This window comes from Drosophila pseudoobscura, chromosome 2 (assembly GCF_009870125.1).
Source record: "Drosophila pseudoobscura strain MV-25-SWS-2005 chromosome 2, UCI_Dpse_MV25, whole genome shotgun sequence".
Classification (NCBI taxonomy): Eukaryota; Metazoa; Arthropoda; class Insecta; order Diptera; family Drosophilidae; genus Drosophila; species Drosophila pseudoobscura.
The window spans coordinates 30,117,007-30,130,352 of NC_046679.1; the positions used below are offsets into that span (position 1 = coordinate 30,117,007).

General features: G+C 40.3%; 1 protein-coding gene and 1 long non-coding RNA gene across 3 annotated transcripts; one reads left to right on the forward strand and one right to left on the reverse strand.

Moving 5' to 3' along the window:
• Nucleotides 1-205: 205 nt before the first annotated feature.
• On the forward strand, nucleotides 206-8,335 carry LOC117185643 (uncharacterized). 2 transcript variants are annotated; one of them, XR_004471111.1, is made up of 3 exons: nucleotides 206-347; nucleotides 449-1,501; nucleotides 5,569-8,335. It is a non-coding gene; the product is annotated as an uncharacterized lncRNA (long non-coding RNA). The 2 variants fall into 2 exon arrangements; XR_004471110.1 differs by lacking the exon at nucleotides 5,569-8,335 and having other exon boundaries at nucleotides 449-2,607.
• A 1,756-nt stretch (nucleotides 8,336-10,091) lies between these two features.
• LOC6897970 (dihydrolipoyllysine-residue succinyltransferase component of 2-oxoglutarate dehydrogenase complex, mitochondrial) lies at nucleotides 10,092-12,920 on the reverse strand. The gene is made up of 7 exons (XM_002138033.4): nucleotides 12,679-12,920; nucleotides 12,240-12,346; nucleotides 12,069-12,170; nucleotides 11,335-11,895; nucleotides 11,131-11,275; nucleotides 10,624-10,929; nucleotides 10,092-10,564 (listed from the first exon to the last, which is right to left on the reverse strand). The coding sequence occupies exons 1-7, from the start codon at nucleotides 12,760-12,762 to the stop codon at nucleotides 10,430-10,432; spliced, it is 1,440 nt and encodes a 479-aa protein (XP_002138069.2). The 5' UTR covers nucleotides 12,763-12,920; the 3' UTR covers nucleotides 10,092-10,429.
• Nucleotides 12,921-13,346: the final 426 nt, after the last annotated feature.

Here is a 13,346-nt window from a genome sequence, read left to right on the forward strand (position 1 = left end):
TCAGATTAATTTTTATTACTTGTAAAACACCAACAAAAAACAACGCATCCAAACTCCAAGAAATACGAACAATATTTTCGTGAGAATATGGTTAAAGTATAAACAACAAAAACCTAGAGAAAAAACACAAAAAACTAAAGCAAAAATCCACAAAAATCAAAAACAACAAACAAACATAAAATCAGTTCCGAAAAAATCAAAAACAAAATTCTCAAAGTTCACAAAACTCAAAAGAAAATCGTAAAAAAAACCTGGAAATCAATTGGAAAGTTCTCTCGAAAAAAAAAACACAAAACAAAAATCTGCAAAGTGAAGAGTGATAATAATATCGTTTTTATATCTTACAGGTAAGAAAAGATCGTAAAAGATAGATATACTATATGTAGATATAAGAAATGCCTTTCCAAGAGCCACTTTCCCCTTCTTATACACTCTCTTTTATCACTAGGAACCCCAAGCCGAAGCAGGAGAGCATAAGTACAGCGGAGAGAGAGAGAAGCCACTATTATGGATCGCAAGACATCTCGAAACCCATATCCATTCCAAACGAGAAAATTGTTATGAAACTCAACAAAATTCTCAAGTGTTTACTGCTCATAATTCTCTACTGCAATGACCATTGGCCGCCATCCATTCATCCACCGATTCTCCACCGATTAAGCCACAAAAAGGGGCCGCCAGTGCCGCCACATCGCCAGATCCGCCACGAAATTCAAATCTTCAACGAAATTCAACTCAAAATCAACTCAAAGCCAAACTGCAGGCATCTTCAGTCACTGCCACGCCCATACGCCACCAACAGCACCGACGACAACGCCGCCTCCGCCCCAAGAGGAGGAGCATTGTGCCCCAAGCAGCAATCGAGGCCAGCAAATCACTCAGAGTCCAGGCAGAAACTGCAAGGAAGGAAACCGAAATTCAAGAAACCAGAAACCAAATCGCAAACACAACGACAGCTCGGGGCAAATACAGAAGAAGGCGCCAACGATGTGTCGCTGTATCGCTGATGATGATGACATCGAGAGCCGGCCACTCCAAGACGAGGATCGAGCATCTGAAGGCGACCGAAGGAGGCAAAAGGCAGCGCAAGGCAGCGACTGAGGCAGCAGCAGCAACAGCAGGCAGAGGCAGCGACGTCGTTATCTAAGGCAGCGCTCCCCTTTCGCAGGGGAAAAAGCTGCCTTCCCCCGTTGCCACACACAGATACGACGAGTATCTAGATATTTAGCTGAATATCTAAGCAGCAGGGGCAGTGACTGCTGCCCCATGCAACCCCTCGACAGGAAGGACACTCACACACACACACACACACGCACAAGCATTACCACCCCAAGCAGGCGCTCCTGCGGCGAATTCACACACAGGCGCACACCCCCTAAGCAGAACTCACGCACACACTCGCAGCCCACACAGAAACAGAGAGAGAGAGAGAGAGAGCAGAAAGCAGAAAGAGAGCGAGAGCTCACCTCATCCGATGGCGGCACAAAACACTTCATCGCAAGTATGTTTCGACTTTTGTTTAGACCCTAAACTTCTGCCACAGGTTTCGAGGAAGAGCCAAAGTTCACGACTCAAAAGGATCCAAATCGAAAAGTGAGAAAATTCTTTCAAATTGAATGCCCATCATTGAGGCCGATGCAGAGGTAGAACCTTTGACAGCAGCAGCAGAAACAGCCAGAAAAAGCATAAATTTCAAAATCAATCCGACAGTCAAAATCCCCTCTAAAAAAGAAACTCTTCTTCTACGGCATCGCAGAAGGCTTCATTTCCAGAGCCCCCCCCCCCCTCCCACACACCCCAAAGACCCAAGGAATCATTGAGCAAAGATCCGCCCCCCTGCCACATCTAAAATCCACACACACTATGCAATAGTTTATCATTTTGTGTCCAAAACGCAAATCGAATCCAATGGAAATTCCAAATTCGCGTTTCGTCCTTACAAATCCTTAGTTTAACCACAAATCTTAAACCAAACCAAACAAACATCTCAGAGAAAAAAACGTCAGTTTCGAATGCCCCAGAGCTTCCAGGCACACACCATTAAATCAACCACCGCTTTGGTCCCTCACACACACACACACACACACAACACTTTAGCCCACAAACACAAGCAGGGGTGCGCTCATACACACACACACACACACACACATACACTCAAACACACTCACACCCCTTTGGTAATAAAATGGCTGCAAAGGAAGCTGCTTCTACGATTCCCAAGAAGAAAAGACAGAAAAAAATAGCCACAGGACCCGCGAAAAGAAAATATCAGAGAACCCAAAAACCAAGTTTTACTCACACATTTCTTGGCGCTTTCAATATTTCGTTGATATTTTCATCAAGAAAAGCAAAAGGCGTTTGCGGCATTTTTTAATCGAAAAAAGTTTTATGAAAATTCCAAAGAAATATTTAATGCGCAAGAAATGTTGATGGAAATTTGCACAGCACAGCAAATCGAATCCACTACCAAAACCCTATAGAAGTTAAAGAACCAACCATCTTTAAGCCCCCAACCCAAGCACCCAGTCACCAACCCAAAATGTCTCTTGGCCATTGACACAGGACCCCAGATTTGACCCAAAATAAAGTTTTAGGCAGGCAGCATATGCAAAAGGCAAAAACTAAACGATTAGGCAACACAAAAACTGCCCACAAAAAACAATCCACCATCTACGAAGATTATCTATTACAAAGGAAAATAATTATTCAAATCAAAGTTCTCTTTCCTCAAAAACTACATTCAAAATCATAACCAAATTCAAAAGCCTCAATTCTTTATACTTTAGAGATCCAAATCAGAAAGAAAAGACAAACCAATCAGTTTTAAACGAAAAACATCTTCCAACAAATTCAAAATCAGAAAGATTATCAAGAATCCACTTGAGAAATTATCCAACAAAATTCTAAAGCCATTTCAATCAATTCCAAATCCCAAATTCAAGGATTTTAATTCCTTAAATTCAAGAATCCACTTGATGAGTTATCCTACAAAATCTAAAACAATCCAAAGACAATTTCATTCGATACCAAATCTCAAATCCAAGGTTTCAAATACTTCAAAATTCAAAAATCCACTTGAGAAATTATCCAACAGAATCCAAAACACACCAAAGACAATTTCAATCAATGACAAATCTCAAATCCAATGATTTAAATACTTCAAAAATCAAAAATCCACTTGAGAAATTATTCAACAAAATCCAAAACAAACCCAAGACAATTTGAATCGATTTAAATTCAAAAATCTATTTGAAAAGATATCAAAAAAAATATTCACACAATTCCAAACTCATCTTCAATCGATACCAAATGCAAAGATTTAAGTTCCTTAAATTCAAAAATCCACTTGAGAAATTATCGAACAAAATTCAAAGACAATTTCAATCGATTATAAATCCCAATTCAAAGGTTTACAATTCTTGAAAATTCAAACCGAAAATCGTACACTTCAAACACAAATTCCAAAACCAAATTCAGACTTCAAAACGATAGAAAGGCACTCAATTCCAAATCAGAATAAATATTCTTGAAATACACTTTGAAAAATGATCAGAAAATTTAATGAGATATCTCTTTCGCAGTTTAAAAATATATTTAATATGTTAGATCCACTTCAGACTTGTAGAACACAATAGAAAGTTAAACCAGAAGCAAAATTAATCAAAAAGAAAATCAGAATTTCCCTTAAGAACAAGAACATAAAATATAAAATTTAGTTCGATAAATTCTGAGCAACAAAAAGCAAATCAACAACAAATACACATGAAATTCAAATCAAAAATAACCAAAAATAAAACAAAAACCTTATGAAAGAAAATCAAAATTAGGATAAATTTTAAATCAAAATCAAACATCAAAATAAACAAAATCCAAAATCAAAATAAACAAAATACAAAATCAACAATTTAAAGACTGTGTCCTGAAAAAAAACTCCATCCAAATTCTCGATAAGACTTAAATGAATAGATTTGAAATTAGATTATACTTTCGTTCATCATGAGAAAACCAAATTCTGAGAAGTATAGCAAATTCGAATGAAATTCTGAATTAGACTTTACTTAAAAGTTTTCCATTCAAATTCCCACCAGAACAAAGCAAAGCTCTAAAAGACACTATCAAATTCAAGCTGATAAAACTTTAACAAAAGAATCTCTCCAAAGGTAATGTTGAAATTCCAAATTAGACATCGCTGGGATAAACCTTTAGCAAGTTCCATTACGAAAGAATTTTCAAATTCGAAACACGCTAAATTAACCTTCAAGACAATAACATATCTCCTTATTTGAAAAATACTAATATCTTCTGAAATATTTTCTTGATCTAAAACATCTACAACATTTTTCAAACTTAAATTATTATTTATGGTTACATTTCAAAACATTCGTTATTTGGCTTCAAAAGAGTTTAAATAATTTTTAACCAATTCCTTGAAACAAAAGGGTTTAAATTCATTTTTAACAAATTCCTTGTATCGAAAATTTTTCAAAATACCAAATAACTCAATACAATTTTATTTCAAACACAAAATAACCAAAAAGACCACAAAGGACAAAAGAATCCAATTTTAAAAATACTATTATAACTAAATCACAAATACATCATCAAAATCATCCTTCAAACACTTTTTAAGATCCAATTGCAAACAAAAAACATCTAAAAACATCCAAAAAGAGAATCAAAAGTAAATTTAGACTTTCAGAGTCATTTATTTTATTGGAAAAACTTTTATCCAACTTTAAATTCCAAAACTTCGTTTCAAATATTACAAAAGTATTTAACAAATTTGATGCTTTCTGAACCAAAGCCCGGTAATAAATTCTTATGAAATTCTAGGAAATTCATTATGATAGAACAATTCTCACTCAAATTATATTATTTATTTGCTGCAATTCAAGAAATTCAAAAGCTAAGATACGAAACACAAAAGAAATATCAAATACGATATCAAATAGTTAACAGTATTCAATCTTTCATGTGTAATCGAAAAAAGAATTATCCAAACCAAAAAAAAGAAAATATCCAAATTCCGAAGAGTACAAAATTCAAAAATACTGTTAGAAGCAGGAAATATCCAAAATATCCAATTTTCAATGAATATAATATTGAAAGATAGTAAAATGAAAAAAAGGAAATAAATATCCAAATTCCGAAGAGTAAAAAAATTTAAAAAAAATCCAAATTCAAAAAAGAAAATATCCAAATCCAAAAGAAAATACCCGAAGAGTAAAATATTTAAAAATAGTATTTTAAAGAAAAGAAATATCCTAGTTCCGAAGAGTACAAAATTAAAAATAGTATTTAGAAGCAGGAAAAATCCAAAATATCCAATTTTCATAAAGTAAAATATTGAAAGATAGTATTTAAAAGAAAATAAATATCCAAATTCCGAAGAGTAAAAGGTTTAAAAATAGTTTTTAAAAGAAAAGAAATATCCAAATTCAAAAAAGAAAATATCCAAGTCCAAAAGAAAATATCAAAATTCAAAATATTTTTTAGAAGAAGCCCGAAGAAGTTCAATTGTCTCGACATTCGTATTAACATTTCTTTATCTAAATTATTTTATTTTAGAAACTGAAAACCTAGAAATCCAAAATTCAAATTTACAACTTTCGGCTCTCTCTGGCAATCATCAAAATCTGAAAAACCACACATCCAAATTCCAACGAAATTCCAATAAAATTTCACCACTGACCGGCCACAAAATTAAAAAAAAAAAACCAGCTTAAATTTAATGCTTTCTACAAAAAAAAAAAAAAAAACACCTAGAACAACAGGTAAACCGATTTTTAGCTCAAAATAACCTTAAAGAACTCAAAAGAAATCATCTAAATCCACAAAAATACCCAAAAAGAAAAGCCGAAAGAACAAAAGAAAAATATTATACATCGATGCTGATGGCTGAACCAAAAGAAAACCAAAACAAAACCAAATGAAATTCAAAACCAAAACCGAAACCGAAACCAGTCAAAAACAACAACGAAATCAAATTCAAAATTGCCAAAAAAAATATACAAAAATTACCACAAAAGAAAACAAAAGTCCCGAAATTCACGAAGAATCCTTCGGTGCATAATTATGGCCACATTATGATGATTAAGTACTACCGCGGACAGTTCTGAAACAAAAACAAAACCAAAAACGAAAACGAAAACCGAAAAAAAAGAAGAAAGAAAGAAATTCCAGCAAAATTCCAACAAGACAGGATTATAAATTACAAGAAATTGCGGAAGTTTTAATGCGACAAATGTCAGGAGCAAAAAGGAGCCCGCGCGCTGTGGCAGGCAGAAGACGCGAGCGACGGGGAGGACACCCAGGGAGGCCGAGGCCGAGGCCGCCACAAAATGCTGGCAACTTTTCTGGCCCAAAATCTTATAAATGGCGGCCGAGGGCGAGTCGAGTCGAGAGGCAGGGCGGCAGATAAATCACAGCGAAACAAAACAATTCCCAGCTCTCTCCGCACAAAAACAAACCAGAACCAGAATCGGTATCCGAATCCGAATCAGTAGCAAAATCCAGACCCAGAGACAAAGAACACGCGATTTCAAAGAACTTTTTGCATAGAACAAGAAGCAGAAAATGAAGGGGTTGAAGGCATAAACAAAATTCATAAACTATAAAACCCAAAGCACAAGCACACACCGCCACAGAAGGCCCAAGATGGACCACTTTGATGGCCTCCCTGGAGAGAGGCTTCAAGAGCATTACTTTCGCTCGAAGGCCGCCACACAAAATAAATACAAAGATGAATACTATGAAAACTATGAGAACTACAACTTAACCCAAATTCAATTCGAAATCAAAATCAGAATCAGAAACGCAAACAAAATGAAGGCATCAGCCAGCACCCAGCAGAACTTTAAGTAATATTTTCGAGACGAGTGTCACACGCAAAAACCCGCCTCCCTCCTCCCCCCTCAAACTCCAGACACAGCCCCAGCTACCGTTCAGACCTTTCAAATTGTGGTCAGGCGAGAGGTTTCTTTGGCAAAAGTTCGAACCATCATCGTCTATACATTCAGAACTCCACCAGCAGCATCAGCATCAGCATCAGAGCATCATGCAGTTGAAAGCACATCAAACAAAACTCCAAATTTATATAAACTACTGGCAATAGTCGAGGTCGAGGCATAATTGCCATCAATAAATAAAATATGGCTGGGGCAGGGGAGCACCAGCACCAGCACCAGCCCAAGAGCAGACCCTGAACCGAGACACCAATCCTGACAATCCCTTTCCCAGATACAGTATAGTATACAGCCCCAACTACAGCAGCATCAGCACTCAATGGCCACTAGACAGCAGCAAGGCAGAGCAGAGCATTTTGATTTATAAATTCATGGCGAAAGTTGCCAGGCCAAGCGGCAGCCAACGCCACCACCCCACCAGAACCCGCCCCACACCACACCGCACCACACCACCCCAGTCAATCGCCACACGATGACGACACACACCACCAGCAACAACACCACCTAGAGACTTGGCAGCAAAGCAACAAGAAAATGCAAAAACCGTCTTATGAAATTACACATTTCCGACTTGTACTAACAGCAGCAGCAAAAACACCAACTAAAACAACATCCAAGCCGAGGCCAAAACCGAACATTTAGAAGCAGCAGACCCCTCCCGCCTCCCGACCCCCTTCAGACACAACACGGCGACAATCCAGCCCAGAAATTTAGTTATGAAACCATCATCATCCGGAGACCAGAAAACCTAGAAAACCAGCAGCAGGGGAACAGGAAAATCGGAAGCAAATCTTCCAAATTTTTTTGGCTAGGAAAATGCACGTTTCGGGCAATTTGGAAATTTGCAACATCATTGAGACGCGCAGCAGACGCGAGTAGCAACCACGAAGAGTAGCAAATGGAATCTTGTACAATAGTTCTATTGAAAGGCATATAAAACCCCCCCATTTCCGACCCACGATCTATACGAGATCTTAGAAAGATAGAGAGAGACAGTTGGAGGAGATATACATAGTGAATATATAGAGAGAGAGAGACAAAAAGAGAGATAGAGATAGATACAGTGCACAAACAGAGAGATAGAAAACAAAAAAAAAGGAAGAACACATTTCGGACACAAGGTGGGGATACCTAGTGTAATTGCTTAGTCCTAAGAGTGCTGCACTTGCAAGGAACCCAAGTGCAGGACTGACTGACCCATGACCCACCACAGACCCCCCCACTCATCCCCCCCAAAATGTATACCCTTTGGTCAGCTGAAACAAAAAAATGATCAGAAATTTGATTCAGTAACGCACGAAGCCAGGCCTATCTAGACCCAAAAAAAAAGCAGAAATCACCAATCAGATATCTAAATAATTAAGCGTGAATCGTACAAATGTAACTACACTCTGTATCCCCTTAGTTAAGCTAAAAAATTAAGCATCGAAAAGGGCCCCAAAAAACAAAAAAAAACAAAAGCTAAATGTAGATAATGCCAATCCTTTTGCCTAAAATGTCAATTCTTGTTTTAGACGAAACGATTGTTGCATTTTTTATATGATTTTTATGTAAACATTCATGCACACAAACACACACCCAAATCGCACACAAGCACACACACTCACGTATAGTGACCTATTTTATATATATTATTTATTTCGATATTCTCCCTACTATCATTATCTTCGTAGAGATTCCGATTCAGATACGAGTTCAGTTCTTTCGACACCCCCCATAAATTGTGATAAGCAAAAGCATCTAGAAGACACTAAAACAAAACAAAAGCAAAAGCAAAGTCAAACCAAAATCAAAAACTGTGTTAATCCCCATCTTTGAAAGATCTATGACAAAACTGCATATACCATATATTGTTTCTCTTTAAGTAAATTGTATCATTCGAATAATTTATGTGACCCCAACACACACTCCTCAAAAAACAAAAGGAAATTAATTACTTTGTATGAAATATTATTTGAAATCAAACACGAAACAAAACACTCAACATTGTAACCATTAGAAATACTCTTAAAATTAGTGAAAAATACTACAAACAAAAACAAAAATCAATAAAATTGTACAAGCCAATTTGCTCAAATAACAAAACAAAACCAACAAAAAAACAGAGTTTTTCTTTCTTTTTTTGCACACTTTTTAGGAACACACAGATTCGATTCTTATAGATTCCATCATGGATGGAAGGGACATCTGATGGTCAACAGGTTTCGGAATAGGTCATCCTCGTTTCAGAGTTTTTCTTTCTTTTTTTGCACACTTTTTAGGAACACACAGATTCATTCTTTCAGGATCATGGATGGAAGGGACATCAGATGGTCTACAGGTTTAGGACTAGGTCCTCCTCGTATCAGAGTTTTTTTTTTCTTTTCTTACACACTTTTTAGGAACACACAGATTCGTTCCTTAAGGATTCCATCATGGATGGAAGTGGCATTCGATGGTCTACAGCTTTCGGAATAGGTCCTCCTCGTATCAAATAAAGAAATTTTAGAGGTATAATTTTTATAATGTTATAATGTTGATTTCATATTTATTTATTACTGCAATCAATTAGCGGAATACCATGTGAGGATCAACTTTGCGAAACACTGGTCAACAGAACAATGCAAAGAATTCCAACCCAATGGGAAAGAATTAGTTTGGCATCTATTGGATGCCTTTATCAAAAATTATATAACAAATACATACATAATCGGCAATGCTTGTATCATTAAAAACCAATATTTTCCATGGCTTAAAGGGGCTTTCATCGTGGTGGCAGCCTCAAGTCTACTCTCTCCCAAAGATACTATTGAGCTTTCTTCAACTAACTCCTACGGTGTTTGGACCTTGATATGCAATGACTGCACCATCATGCGACACCAGCAGAAGGCTCTTGCGCGTGATCATAGGCAGGAACGTAGCCCTCCTCCCGTCCAACCGACCGTGGTGCGCTGTCACCAATTTTCTTCTACAGCAAATCAAAGTTTTGTATTATTTGACTCACATAGACCATCTGGGCTCTATAATCTCAGTATTCACAGTACATTATAAACCAAAGAACATATTCCACAACAGAGTCACAGTCCTTCCCCAGTCACTACCCAAGTTAAAGATCAAGTTAAGGATCATATTCGAATCAAAAGATTGTTTTTTTTGTTGAGGTTGGTCGATATTCGTGATCGCTTTTTATTACATTATTGCATTTCAGCATCTTGGATAAACATCAAATGTTTGGGAACAAAGTGCGAGTGCAAGAGTGTAGGGATAGGCAAACAGCGTATTTAGAAAACAAATCCACTTTTTCCATTTTTTATTTCGACTAATTCTGATGGTGCATATCGAATGCAATTTGAAATCGTTTTGTGACCTTGGCGAAAATAAGATAATAAATAACCGAAAGGGAGCTTCGTATTGCGGAGACGACTAATATCAACGGATAAGCGTGGACGCACTTGACAATATTGCACTCTACTCTCTCTCTCTCTCTACAAGCCGGCGACGATGATTGCAGGATTCTCCACGGCAGCCTTGATCTTGCGCAGGAACAGAACGGCCTCGCGTCCATCGATGATCCGGTGATCGTAGGTCAGCGCCACATACATCATGGGACGAATTTTGACCTGATTTTGAAATGCATTAGCAATCCATCGGCAATCAGTAGTGGAAATGCAAATCTTACCTCTCCCTTGACGGCGATGGGACGCTCGAAGATGCCGTGCATGCCGAGAATAGCACTCTGAGGTGGATTGATGATGGGCGTGCCCATCAGGGAGCCGAAAACTCCTCCATTGCTGATGGTAAAGGTGCCGCCGTCCATGTCCTCTACGGTGATGGCGTCGCGCTTGGCCTTGTCGGCCAGACCGGCCAATGTAATCTCAATGTCGGCATAGTTCATGCTCTCCACATTCCGGATGACGGGAACCATCAGTCCACGGGGTGTGGCCACGGCCACCGAGATGTCCACATAATCGCGGTAAACCATGTCCTGAAACACAGAGCAGAGGGATTATTCAATTGAAAGGGAAAACATTGCGCTACATCAGGCCTGACGTCGTCTCCTTATCGGTGCCACGGGAAGTTGCATAAACAAAGCATACAAACAAGTGACAAGTTGGCCGAGATAAGGCTACGTCACGGCCGATAAGCAAGCAGCGAGGGGCGTGTGCGTGGACATGGGCATGTTTACCGTGCCATCGATGACAGCGTTCACCACGGGCTGGTCCTGGAGCGCATAGGCACTGGCCTTGGAGAAGATGGACATGAAGCCCAGCTTGATGCCATACTTCTTGACGAATGCGTCCAGGTTTTGTTTCCGGAAGTTCATGGCGTAGCTGCAATGGAGAGAATTAATTCGGGCACGTCACAAGCATCTCTTTCGGTTGTACATTACCTCATGTCGATCTCGTTGAAGGTGGTCAACATTGCTGTGGTGTTCTGGGCGTCCTTCAAGCGAGCCGCAATCTTCTGGCGCATGCGGTTCATCTTGACGCGCTGCTCGGAGCGGGTACCTAGGATCTGGCGGGTGCCATCTGCAGGCGGCAGCTTCACCTGAGCGAGGGCAGCTGGCGGAGGCGCGGCAGCTCGAGGAGCAGCCGGTGGCGGACGAGCCGCTGGTGGTGGTGGTGGCGGACGAGCAGCCGCTGGTGGCGGTGGTGGCGGCCGGGCAGCAGCTGGTGCTGGCGCAGCTGGTTTAGGAGCGGCGGCAGCAGGAGCTGGCTTGGGGGCCACTGGAGCGGGAGCTGGTGCGGCTGCACCCGCCGCCTTAGCAGGAGCCGCACCCGGCTTCATCTTGAACAGCTCCTGGCCAGGCTTGACGGTGTCCCCGTCCTTGACCAGAATGTCGGTGATTTGGCCGGCAAACGGAGCTGGCACTGGCACCGTCGTCTTGTCGGTTTCGATCTCCATAACCGCCTCGTCCTGGGCAAAAGAGTCGCCCACCTTGCATGTGAACCTGTGGCGAGTGAGAACTTGTGTTGGCATTGGCAGTGCTAATCTTGCGATACGCTATCATCAGCGGCATAACAACAGGTCCCCTGGCCAGCTGCTTAGCTGTGGGTCTCTGACTAAGTAACCTGTTGCTCGATCCACGTCAATGACCTAGCACACAGCCTGCTAGCAACTTACTTGATGTCGCCCTCGGCGATCGAGTCGGCAAATGGTGGCACTTTCACCGACTGCTCTTGCCACAGGTGCGAGGTGGTGTGGAAGCCCTGCCATGTAATGGCCCTAGACAGTGATGAAATGAGTTTCAGTTAGCATCGCATTCCGGGATTGAGTATCGGCGATTGCACTCACCGCGGGACTTCCTGGCAGCGTAGATTGGCATCTTGGTTGAGGAGTTGCTGCTGCCTGGCCACAGACACGGCAACAAGACGGGAATACTGTCGCAGGCAGCGCTTCAGCTGTGGAGGGAAAGTAAAAATCAATGATTGCACAACCAGGAGCAACTGCGGCGAACGTCAGTCAGATCACGTGTGCCGTGCGGCTTGTGTCAGCTGTAGGCCAGGGCCCGTGTCAGCCGTGCTGGGAAAACATTTTACCATTTTTTCAGCGGCGCACGCACACACACACACAATTACATAATCGCATTGGGAGAGCTGACTAGCCCGGCCAGCAGGCAGCAGTGACGTCGGCGGTGGCGAGTATGATGCGGTCTCCATATACACATCTACCAGGAGCCACGCCCCCCCCGTCAGGAATCGCCAGCAACTCCCCGGCCACCCTCTACACTTACTTCAGAACTCCGCACGGCGCGCAGGCCAATGGTTTGGACACTGTTTGGCAGCCGCCTCGTTATTATGGAAATGATACCCGTCATCGCTGCGACGTCGCTTCGTCTCTACTGGGAAAATGTGTGTGTGTGGAGGACACTTGTCAATTTTTCGAGAAAATCTTGAATGAAACTGCAGTTAACGGCAAAGCAACGTTGATAGCCAGATCCCTTCGACAGTCCCGTACCAGTGCTTCTTATGTCATGTGGAGCCAGTGTTGCCAATAAGTTTTAATAAAATAAAGCTAAAAAAAAACAGCTGTATTTAACAGAAATTTCTTAAACCTAAACAGTTGCGTTAATTATAACAAATAAATTAAATAAATGTAATATTACATATGCTAAAACTGTTTACCGGGTTGTAGTTCGCTGACAACGCTATTCCCAGCGTCGAGAAAATTACCTTCGACTTTGAAAAAAAGCTAGATCTGAATGGTTTATAAAAAGGACAAATCTAAAATGCCCTGTTAACGGTGTATATTATGTGATAATGCATCAACAAGTCGTCTATTTTTTTCCTTTTGCAATTAAGATTCGTTTTGCTGTATAAAAAGCCGTTTTCAATAGTAAATCAGTTAATTTTTTCGAGCCACAATTTGTAGCCACAAACAGAGTTTTTCGGCTATAATTAG